Source organism: Marmota flaviventris, chromosome 6, assembly GCF_047511675.1.
Source record: "Marmota flaviventris isolate mMarFla1 chromosome 6, mMarFla1.hap1, whole genome shotgun sequence".
NCBI classification, from domain to species: domain Eukaryota; kingdom Metazoa; phylum Chordata; class Mammalia; order Rodentia; family Sciuridae; genus Marmota; species Marmota flaviventris.
The window spans coordinates 62,078,615-62,090,744 of NC_092503.1; the positions used below are offsets into that span (position 1 = coordinate 62,078,615).

General features: G+C 39.9%; 1 protein-coding gene across 1 annotated transcript in view; it reads left to right on the top strand.

Annotated features, from left to right (window-relative positions):
• Positions 1-12,130, top strand: part of Sim1 (SIM bHLH transcription factor 1) — a 67,663-nt gene that overhangs the window by 13,128 nt on the left and 42,405 nt on the right. The window contains exons 3-8 of the mRNA XM_027928307.2: positions 188-277; positions 795-903; positions 1,037-1,122; positions 1,790-1,989; positions 2,203-2,309; positions 3,050-3,197. Coding sequence (XP_027784108.2) covers positions 188-277; positions 795-903; positions 1,037-1,122; positions 1,790-1,989; positions 2,203-2,309; positions 3,050-3,197 — 740 coding nt within the window. The remainder of the gene's footprint in view (positions 1-187; positions 278-794; positions 904-1,036; positions 1,123-1,789; positions 1,990-2,202; positions 2,310-3,049; positions 3,198-12,130) is intronic.

Below are 12,130 nucleotides of genomic sequence, written 5' to 3' on the forward strand. Positions count from 1 at the left end.
CAAAATTGGAATGAATGAAAAAAAAAGAGGGGGCTCTTGTGACTGGTTCTATGTCCTGTTTCCCAACAGTCTCTCTCTATCTCTCTGCATTTCTGTCTGAATATTTCTAACTTTTGCCTTCCCCAACCCCTGCATTTCAACAGATGGCCCAGAGGCCTCTCCATTCACTCTATTTCTGCCTCCCCAGACCCTGGATGGCTTCATCTTTGTGGTGGCCCCAGATGGGAAGATCATGTACATATCAGAGACAGCCTCAGTTCACCTGGGTCTTTCTCAGGTAGGTGAGTGGTCTACACTTCCAGCCTGCAGTGTTTACAGCCAGCGTTGGAAGCAGGAGGGGTGGGGCTTCCCCAATCCTTTTATGCCTGCATTTCTGGGATAGAGACTTCTCAGCTGATGGAGGGATTCATTAAACAGGTCTCAATCTTCTCATTCCTAGACTTCCCTTATCCATTAGCTTCCACCCAAAGCCCAAACAATTGCTACTTTTTTGAGGTTTTACAATAAGCCAGATACTGTGGGAAGAGATTATATGCTTATCTTTACCAGAGCTGCTGTTACTACTACTAGTACAACAACAACTACTACTAGTTATTGTAATTATCTCACAGATAAGGAAGCTGAGGTGTACATAGAATGCAATAGGTAGCAAGGGGCAGAAATGAAATCAGAACTCAGGGCCAATTGCTGGCTCCTGTTTTCATGGTCCAACAGACCCCCTCCACCACCAAGTTTTCAGCTTCTTCATGGGACATTCTGCTACTGCACAGACGATGATACTCCCGTCTTTACAGGTAGAGCTGACCGGAAACAGCATTTATGAATACATCCATCCTGCCGACCACGACGAGATGACCGCAGTGCTCACCGCCCACCAACCCTACCACTCTCACTTTGTACAGGGTAAGGCAGACACGTGTCTGCGATGCTTAAGCCCATGGCGGTCAGCTGTGGGTTTTCCCAAGTTTGTCGTGGCTGGAACCACCCAGTCGCATGTCTCATGTCCTGATCTTCCCTCTGCTCCTCTCTCTCTCAGAGTATGAGATCGAGCGCTCCTTCTTCCTGAGGATGAAGTGTGTCTTAGCCAAGCGGAACGCTGGCCTCACCTGCGGCGGCTACAAGGTAAGTGGCTGAGGTGAAAGATTGACACCCAGCAGCGGATGGGTGTCTTTGGATGGGGCGGGACACAAGGGATCTGCAGCGTCTGAGAGTCATTTCCACATCAGGGACCGCTCCTGCGTGAGCTGCACGTAGTACGTTTGTTTCAAAGAGCAGCGGGTCCAGATGCTCTATTAGTCACCCAACTGTATGAACTACTGGGGATGAAGCTTAAAGACTAGGTCTGACTGACCTAGCACTCCACAGCCACGGGGCCTCTCAGAGATGGGTCTGAAGAATCCTGAAAACCTCTGAAGTGGTGGGTAACCCTTGGTGGATTCCTAGGAGTTTAAGCCTAGCACCAGATTTTGACCTCCAAAGAGGTTAAGAATCAGAGCTTTAGCTCAAAGCTGTGGTTCTCAGGTTGAATGCGATTGAATGTCCTAAGACGCGAGGGTTGGTGGAGGTCTAGGCATCTTCATTTTTACAAGCTCCCATGTGAGTTCAGTTTGACCTGCAGTCACTCTCTTGAGACACTTTAGAGTCCTATAACTTTGGACCCCTTACCAGAAGGGCGTGGCCCAGACAATGTTTCTGGCTGAGTAGTTTCAACATGTTTCAACCCCCTCCTCATCTTTCTGGGGCTCTTCCTGAGTGTGGCTGAGTCTCCCGCCCTCCCACTCTGCCACAGGTCATTCACTGCAGTGGCTACCTGAAGATCCGCCAATACAGCTTGGACATGTCCCCCTTTGACGGCTGTTACCAGAATGTGGGCCTTGTGGCCGTGGGTCACTCGCTGCCTCCTAGCGCTGTCACGGAGATCAAGCTGCACAGTAACATGTTCATGTTTCGAGCCAGCCTGGACATGAAGCTCATCTTTCTGGACTCTAGGTGGGTGGGCAGGACAAAAAAGGGCTGTTTCTAGTGTAATGGCAACCCTTCTGAGCCAGGGATAGATTTCCCTTGATCTGAATGAGCCCATTCTGCAGATGAGGCAACTAACCAGGTTCTGCGAACTGAGGGTGGGCACCCAGGTCTGAGACTGTGTTTGGTCGGGAGTTGAGGGCACCGGGGCACTCATCCCACCAGAAATCCTCTCCACAGGGTGGCGGAGCTGACAGGGTATGAACCTCAGGACCTGATTGAGAAGACCTTGTACCACCACGTGCACGGCTGCGACACTTTCCACCTGCGCTGCGCTCACCACCTGCGTAAGGAACCACTCTGCTCTGCACCCAAACAACCTTGGCGGCTCCCCAGGGTGATAGGGAGTGGGAACCTAAGCACACGCAAACCGACTGACGGAAACCCTCATCCTGGTAATGGCCCTGGTGGTGCGTGAGGCCCCAGAGAGGGCCAGCTGGCACACTGGGCCTCATCTTGTTTCTCTACCTTACACCCGTCCTAGCAGTGGTGAAAGGGGCACTTCTAGTCGAAATATCTTCTATTGTTATGCTTCACCACCTGCAAACATCACTGAAGTTGTGAACAAAAACCGAGGCTGTTAACTTTCCTAACCTGCATCGACTCTTACAGAAATTTTCTGATATTTAGGGTTGAACCCAGGACCTTGAGTTCGCTATGCAAGCAAGTGCTCTATCACTGAGATAAATTCCCAGTTCACACCTCGGCTTTTCATATAGTTTTGTTTGAGCTTAATTTCCCCGGACTCTTCCTTCCATAGTTAGGTGAATTCAGGGAAACTCCCAACTTTATATGTTCCCCCCATTGCTAAAGGTGCAGACATCCGCCCATTCGCATGCCTATAAAGAGTACCCGGGGTCTTGATTCGATTTAACAGGGCCATCAATTGGGAATTTGCCTGTTGTTTCTCCCTCCTGCCAGGCGCAGTTATTAGGGCCCGCAGGGGGTCCGCACTCTCACCACCTGGCATTTGGGACAAGTCTGGGTCAAGCTGATTCACCACCATTTGCCTCTGTCTCTCCATCAGTGCTGGTGAAGGGGCAGGTGACCACCAAGTACTACAGGTTCCTGGCAAAGCACGGCGGCTGGGTATGGGTGCAGAGTTACGCGACCATCGTGCACAACAGCCGCTCATCCAGGCCACACTGCATTGTCAGCGTTAACTACGTCCTCACGTGAGTGCAAGCCTGAGACCCCTTCGACCACTCCTGGGGACTCTGGTCTCTGAGAGAGAGCATGTGGTGGGCACAGCCTGGTTAGGAGAGACTGGGATCATCTGGGCATTCGGGTTTGAACCCTAAGTGCCGGCTTCGCTGGAAGGAGGCAGGTCGAGCACTTTCATCTTCCCGAAGAGGCTTTCTTGTTCTTTTCTAGAAAAAGATTTAGAGGTTCTTCCATCGCACTCCATATTTGCTTTCTTTTCTTTCTCTTAACCTTTTAAGCGAACTCTGCATTAAATAAAACTTAATGCAGCAGAAAGAAAAAAAGAGAGAAAGAGGACAGGATCCAATGTTTGGAGCCATTTATAGTTAAAAAACAGGACATCTGTTTCACTTTTTCAGATCTAGGGTTTGAAGTTCTTAATTTTAACCAGAGTCTCCAATCAAAGTTAAGAATTCTGAGAGAGTGTTTCTTTCCCTGAACCACAAAGGGGGCTTAAGTGACCAAGAGGATATGACTTTAACTTCCAGGAAGCCAAGAGAGCCAATCATAAGCTGCAGGTCTTGGTGGGGCATCCCTCCTGGTCCTGACCACTTCACTGGGTGAGGAGCTAAGCTCTGGGTGCCACCTGCGGGTGCGACCCATTGGGCAGCTGCAACAGCCTCTTTTGAATCTATTCTTATTAGAAACCATAATCCTTTCTGGTTGCTGTTGTGGCCCTTCAGTCTGATCACGTGGTGGGGTGTGCACCTCCTGAGGAAAGCATGTTATGTTCTGTATAATGTTTGTGAAAGTGGAATTGCTTAGGGTTGAAGCCTTTATAAAGAACCCTTTTGTGTATGCAGTTGCTGAATATTGTTTTTGTTGTTGTTGTTTGGTTTGGTTTTGGTAGACATTGAAATTCTTGTGATTTTTAGGGGACCTCAGAAGTTCTCTACTTGAGAGTGTTGACACCAGATAGTTTTGTCTTTGTGGTGGGTTAAGGGGTGCTTTTTGGAATACAATCAATGAGAATTGGATTCATTCCACATTGTTTTAGATTGCCAAATTAAAAATGTAGTAGTTGGAAATACTATGCTTGCATTAAAACTATTTGCTCCGTGCCCGGTTTAATAAGAAAAGTCAATTCAATAGACTTAGAAAATGAATTTGGTGTAGGTGAGGTTTCAGTATTCAAGAATAATAGCTTGTTATTAAGAAGACTCTTTTAATTTCTCTCATTTTAGTAAATAGTGTTAAATATTATTAAATTTTTGCAATAGCAAGAAAACTGTACTTCAATATAGAGCGGAAAATGTACCACTATTTTGGGTATCATGAAACAAAACCATTTATTTTATGAATGTAATTTTTCATATTATTAAAATAAACAAGAGAAAATGGCAATGCATAACTCATAACATAAGCCACTCTGAGCAACAGAAGTATTAGAGGGTGAAAAATTATGTCTGCTTACCATGGAAAGGAAATGGACATTCTTTAAGAAGGTGCTTTGTATGTCTGAGACATCACAAGCATTATACATACACTCAGTCCTCTGGTGGGTGCCTGTGGTTAGTAATCATTCTTTATCAAACAGCAGGGTATATAGTCACACAGACCCCTATAAATGATCTGAATGCAAGTTAGACCTCCCAATGGGTAAACTTAATTTATGTTTGGAGTCATTTTGAAATATTCTGTTTTGTTTTTCCAGTGGGTAAGTGTTCTTTTTTCTTCTGTTGACTGTGTCATTCTTTACACATTTCCTCAGAGCTGCAGAATTAGACAATCAACTTTGTATCAGATTAAAAAATATGTAATGAGGACAAATAAATGATTTACGGAAGGAAAAATAGTATGGCACACATTTATTTTTTGAACATTCTGTATCTTTGAAAGAAAATAGAAATAAACACACAGAAGCATGTATACACAAGCCTACAAGATGATAAGCTGAAATTGATTACTCTTTATGAGTCTCAGCCCCAATTCCTTGTATAAAAATTCTTAGAACATTTTTTATGGCTGCAAATGCAGAAACTGCTTTGGATGAAATGTCATCAAGTGGCTCTGTGTGTTGACAGGATTTTCATAATGAACAGGTGCAGTTTGTTGGATGTGTACATCACACATCTGGCTGGAAGTTACTAATTTACATTGTCTTAGCAAATTAAATAGATGGCTATTGATTCTCTATGGTACTAGCAAACTACCACATACATTTGTTTTTAGGAATACTGCTCTATGAAGTTAGAGAATGAAAAGTAAATTCTTTCCAAATACACCACCTCAAACAATGTACTTAAAACTGCCAACTTCTAAATACTTTGACATACAAAATGTTTCCATATTTAAGCATTTTAATAGCACACATTTTGAAAGAATTTTTCATGACATGAAAGTGGAGGGGATTTTAAATAATAATCATTCAAATGAAGAAGATGTGGTGTTTTGGTAGAAACTACATTCATAAGAAACCCTTTTTTAATAACTTCCTGCGGATAAATTTGTTGTTGAAGTCAATATTATGTGTAAGAAAATTAGTCATTATTATTTAACAAAAGCAGTAATGATTAGAAATATTTAGTAGCCATGTTTTTTAATAAGCAACTGCATTAGTGCATATAGGAAAATGATGATTTTAGAGGCAGGTGTTGATTGCCCTAGTGCTTTTTAATTCCTTCTCCTCCTCCTCCTCCCCCCTCCCCCTCCCCCTCCTCCACCTCCACCACCTTCTCCTCCTCCTCCTCCTCCTCCTCCTCCTCCTCCTCCTTCTTCTTCTTCTTCTTCTTCTTCACCATAATGTATATTAAGAATCTGGAGAGGAGAGAGAAGTCACTATGATGAATTTTCTAAAATTCTCTTAGTTTCTGTGAAGCTTCTGTAGCTCTTCATAATGCCTCTCCCACATGCCACCCCTGCAATCTAAGCAAAAGACTGACCAGTTCATGATTTTCAATAAGACACACATATTCTGGTAGCTTTGTCTTCCATATAAAAAATCTTCTTATAAATTAGGAGTGCCCACAAATTTTGAAGTGTTAAATATGATAGGACCTTCTCTCATTTTTAAGAGGACAAGTGATAGAGACTGATTAGTAGTTGATGTTGGGGAAAGTCCAGAGAGTGTGGAGAGTAAAAGGAAGGTATAACATGTAAAGACCTGAGTAATTTTCTTGAATCCATATTTTCTTGATTTTAATTTGAGTAGTAATTGTTCATAAACAGTTCAGATGGAAAATATTAGTATTTAACATGAAGAAAATTGAAAATAAACTATGAAAAATAATTTCTAGAGAAATAAGAGTATTAGTTTTCTTTATGCTTTTGGAATTTATATATGTATATAATTTACATATATAATCAATCAATCTATCTATCTGTCTATCTAATCTATTTTTGTACTGGGGATTGAACTCAGTGTACTTTGCCTCTGAGCTATATCCCTAGTTTTTTTTTTTTATTTTGAAGTGGGGTCTCACTTTGAGATTGGCTTCAAACTTGAGATCTTCCTGCCTCAGCCTCCCAAGTGGATGAAGTTACAGGTGTGCACAGGAGTTTTATGCCTGCCTGGCTCAGACTTCATACGTTTTAAAAATAAGAAATATTCTTACATTATTTTTTTCAGGATAAACCAAAACTTCTATTTTAAAATATCTTAAAACTTATACATCTTTAAATATAAAAGTTGAAAGTCTAGTACAATGAATATCCATGTACATATCATCTAGTTTCAACAAATGTTAATGTTGGCTGTATTTTTTTGTCTCTACCTATATGTATATTTATTTTAATGTTTATTTTTCCCTGCTAAATAATTCTAAAGTAAGCCACAGACATCATGATACTTTCTGCTTACATAGCATTCTCCTATCTAGTCTCTGTATCATTTATGATGACATATTTATAGTACTCAAAATTACTGTGTGTAGAAGCTTGCAAAAAATACAGATGAGAGCTAGTTTACTGATAACATTAAAAACAATCTGCCACTAATATTCATCAAGTACTCATTGGTGTATGACCTCAATTAGTCTGATTGATATATGATATTCTGTGAGGGGACTTCTGTAGAAGGTAGTCCTAAATATTAATTTAATTTTAAACTAGAATTCTAATGAGAATTATAAGTAAGTACAATTTTGATATTGTACTTGGAAAGTAAGAGAGTATATTTAGTGAGTAATTTGGTAATTGTGGAATCAGACAGATTTAATATTTTCAACCACTTTTTGTTGGTAAGGAGAGCTTTTCTGCTTATTTAATCAGTTTAGATAAAACACTGCTTTAGTGGAAGATCTCACATGATGTTTTACATTTAAAGTGATTTACAGAGCATGTAGGAGGAAAAATAGTTTTCCATGTTAAAATTTCTATTACTGTGCTACTAAAAGCAGAACAGATAGAGAAAATACTTATTAGTGTTCTATACCAGCTTGCTGTTTTCTAAAGACCTCCTTTAAATTTGTAGAACAATTAGGGCAAATGCCAGAGAAACATCCTTCCTTCATATCAAAGGGAGAAAGGGCCCACATGATAATGGCCCCATATTTTTTATTCTTGTTTGAATACTATTACATGTTCTCACAGTTAACCATTATGAAAACCATGTGTTTTTCACAATTAGAATTTTTAAATGTTAACATATTCTGTGGTTATAAAACTTTATAAACCTCTTTAAAGAAGCAAACATAAAATATGCTCGTACTGGTTTGTTCTTTCAAATATATAAATGGTGCTGAATTCATTGGGGTGCTCAAATTCAAATTTGTTAGAATTTATTTAAAGGCCAATGATATTTTCATTAGTAGTAAATTTTAGGATATGCTTCTTAAGACTTGGCTAATAATCATATATAATTATTAAAATAGATTTTATTTTGCTGTTAGCAAAACCACTCTTTTATATTATAAGTGATGTCAGATGAAGCACATTTTGACTTACCAAGTTACAGCAAATATAAAATAATTTACTTTTATTCCTCAGATATATGGAGAACTCATTGCATAAGTTTAATCTTTTTGGCAATTCAAAATAACATTAATTTCTAGAACTGCAAAAATATTGTACCCTAATGTATACCAACAAATTAAATTTGATTCATAATTGTGTTTAATCTTTATTATGATAATATTGAATAGAAAAGTTCTAGTTGTCCTTTTCAGATGGTCTTTTATGTACCTTAATGATTACAGAAACAAATTGGAGACACATTGGTATTAATAGTAATTTTTTAAATACCAAAACATTTTATTAAAATGAAGAGCTGGGAGATTTAATCCCTTTTGACATCCACAATACCATTATTCAATTTAATCTTATCCTTCATATAGTCTTTATTATAATTTGTTAACAAAATAATGTATATTTGGTTTTGAATTCATCTTTTATAAGCTTATAAACTTTGAATATTTTAAAAAGCAATTGCTGACTGCGTATTTCTTTCAAAGTAATATCACCTAATTTGTTTCTTGAACATTCTGTGTGATGTTTGATTTAGAGAGATCGCACTTCTTACTTTCTAGGTGAGGAAACTGAGGCTCAGAGATGATGAGTAAGTGATGAAACCAGAACATTTTTGAAATTTTTATAATCAGCATATAATTGTACTGTTGTATTTATGGCTACAGTGTGTTGCTTCAGTACATGTTATGATATGATTGAATCGGGGTGATTAGCATATCCTTTACCTCATTCACGATTTCTTTGTGGTAAGACCACTTGAAATCTTGTATTTTTTGTTTTTAAATTTTTTTTAGTTGTACATGGACACAATATTTTCATTTTATTTATTTTTTATGTGGTGCTGAGGCTCGAATCCAGTGCTTCACACATGCTAGGCAAGCACTCTACCACTAAACCACAACCTCAGCCCCGAAATCCTGTGTTTTGAAATAGGTTACATTATTCTATACTACTGTGTAATAAAACGTTGAACTCATTTCTTTTACCTAATTATAACTTTAAACCCATTGACTCACCTGCCTTCAAACCTCTCATCCTCCTAAAGCCAGAATTAAAGGCTTTTGTGTCAACTGTGGCATCCTGTCCTTCTCTGGGTATGAGAGAGGTTGTGTGGTTTCAGCGAGGAAAGAGGGAGAGAGGAATGGATTTAAATGAATAAAGCCTGTAGTGTTCAGCTTATCCAGCTTCAAGATAAGCTTTGACCTGAATTCAAGATTAAAAAGCTACCTCTGTGTTGCTGCTTAGTGTATACATTTCACTAGCTAAGATGTTGCAGTGATGTCTTCTCCATTATATTCAATTAAGAATATATAATTTTCAGTTGAGTGGCGTGGTACAAGCTGATAATTTCAGTGACTCAGGAGGCGAGGCAGGAGGATTACATGTTCAAGGTCAGTCTTAGAAATTTGTTAAACTTTCAGCAATTTAGCAAGACCCTGTCTTAAAATTATAAATAAAAAAGAACTAGAGATGTATCTCAGTGGTAAAGCTCCCTTCAGTTAAATCCCCAGAAGCCAAATACACACACATACACACACACACACATATGTGGATTAATAAGAGAAGTCATCCTTTTTTGTCAGATTTGACATGATTTACCTGTTGTGGCAGTGGGGTATTTCCTAGATGGTGTGTGTGTGTGTGTGTGTGTGTGTGTGTGTGTGTGTTGACTCTTTTCTGCCTTTGGGGGAGAATGGGGAAGATTTGATGATAGCTGACATTCTCCTCTAGGGGTTCTATTCAAGAGCTGGAATGGAGAACTCTCCAGCATTCTCTGGGCTGCTGTGCCATCCTCTGGCCCCTTGGCATGGCCGCTTCCTGGCTGCTTCCTTTTCCCCAGGCCATTCTGACCTCTAGTCTTTCCTTTGTTGTTGCCTTGACCTAGTGACTCACAGAACCATCCTGTTAGTTCCTAGGTGTTGGCTGCTTGGTATGTGCTCAATGACCTGCCTGCCCACTCTCTTCTGGTTTTCTTTCAGTCTAGCTGTTGGGAGGAAAGTGTTCTCTTCTTTGAGTCACATCATGGGAAGACATGGATCATTGCCTTATTTGAAGGCAGGGACTCATGCATGGCATTGTGAATAGGTGGAGAAATTCAAGGAAGGCTTTACTTGAACCCCCCAAAAGCATGTCTTTGTTTCCTACTTAGTCTACTCATTTGAGGAATGCTGTTATGTTTGGTTCAAGGTATGTGCATGTTTAATGGGGGAGGATATGTCTATCTTTATAATTTTAGTAAATTATATTTACTGCTATTGCTTTCCCATTATCTGGTGCTTACCTCTCTGTTCTCATTGGTTTGTGATGTCTTTCCAGATGATTAGATGGTGATCAAAAATTCTTTGGGTTAAAGTGCTGGTATCTATGCATAAGTGCCATGTAAATAAAGATTGTCTGAGTTTAGACAAATTGGAATACCTGAATCCCTATCAATGGAGAGATTTAATGTTGCACCTTGCTTGAAGGAGTGACAGCCCCAACCTCAGTTCCCTGTCTCCTATCTCAGGCCATGGAGAGCGATTGTCCATGGTGATGACAGAGCTGAGAAGGATGTGTGGTGACTTTCTATTTGTAGAGGATTCATGTTTGGGGTTTATCTGAGCCTAGCCCATCTGTTTGCCATCTATGAATTTTGCTCCAGGAAGTGATATTGCAGTGAACTTGTGATTTTGTTTGTTGGAAAGACCCTGTATCATTCTAAACAACCAGGCAGGGTAGCCATGGGTCTTGGTATCAGGTGGGTCTGGATGAGAATCAAAACTGTTCCATAATAACTGTGAGATCTTCAGTAGGTCATGCTACCCCTTTAGCCCTTGTTTTTCCCTTTGTGGAAGTAGACACTTCTTCCCACCTTTCAGAGATTTACAGAGGACTGCATGAGAAAATAGAGGAGATAGCTAGAAAAGTATTTGGCTCCAAGAGCTGTTATTAACTTTTTCCAATTTTGTGATGTCAATTAAAATGCTTTGGAAAAAAAGAGTAGTTCCCTCATGAATATGAATTTTAAATCCTCACATCCACAAATGTAGGTTTTTATTTTCTCTCTTTTCTGCAGTCTCTTGACTACAGCCCTCTGAGCATTGTGCTCTGTGTGTGTGGTGACTTCTGCAGTTGGCTGGGCTCACCCTGTGTTTTGCTGTTGTCATCATGTGCTCTAAAGGGAGCCGAGATTTCTGCTTGGAGGGAGGTAAACCAGAATTTCCCAAGTGCCTTCTTTGTTCCAGGGATGTTGAAACTGCTTTATACAGGCTACTTTCCTAGGGAAAAAGAAGTTTCTAAGAAACAGCTTCTACCAAATCTCTAATTTAGTTGGAACCAGTGTTTTGTCAATCTTGTTAATGTTAGTAAGTATAATGCAAAGTGCATAAAACATGAAACACTAGCCTTTTGTATGGGGTGTGTGGTGAGGCCTTTTGTGTGTTCCTCATTGTTCTGCATTGCCAGCACATGGCTGTATCACCACTGTTTGGCAGAATGTGGCAGGTTGCAATGATTAATTGCATAGATATGTGAAGCAGAAATCTGGATAACTCAAGAGCAGTTACACTTTAGTTGGCAAAATAGAAGAGACCCATTGAAATACCTAAGAAGACAGGGAAAAGAAACAAGTCAGAAATGATATGGTATGTTTGCACTATTTGCTGAAGGCACAGGATTCAAAGGAGCTAAAAGTGAGAGTGGAGCTGTCAGGAAAAGGATGGGATTTTGAGGATTGGATTTTTTGAAATAAGCAAGTTACCTGTGAACATTGGTCACATCTTCTTTTCCCAGTAGGCACTCTTGTAACAGCGTCACTCTGAAAATCACATGCAAACAGCGATTGTCTTGCTATTCTTGTCTAACTGAGGTTTTCTTTCCTTCATTACTTTCTTTACTCTGAACTGTTTTGTTGGAACTGAGCACGTTTCATCATAACTGGAAACTGCTTTCCCCCAAACCTTTGCCTTTCTCAAATTATTACTGATATATCTTCAACATGTTGACCTGGCTTTAGTAATAA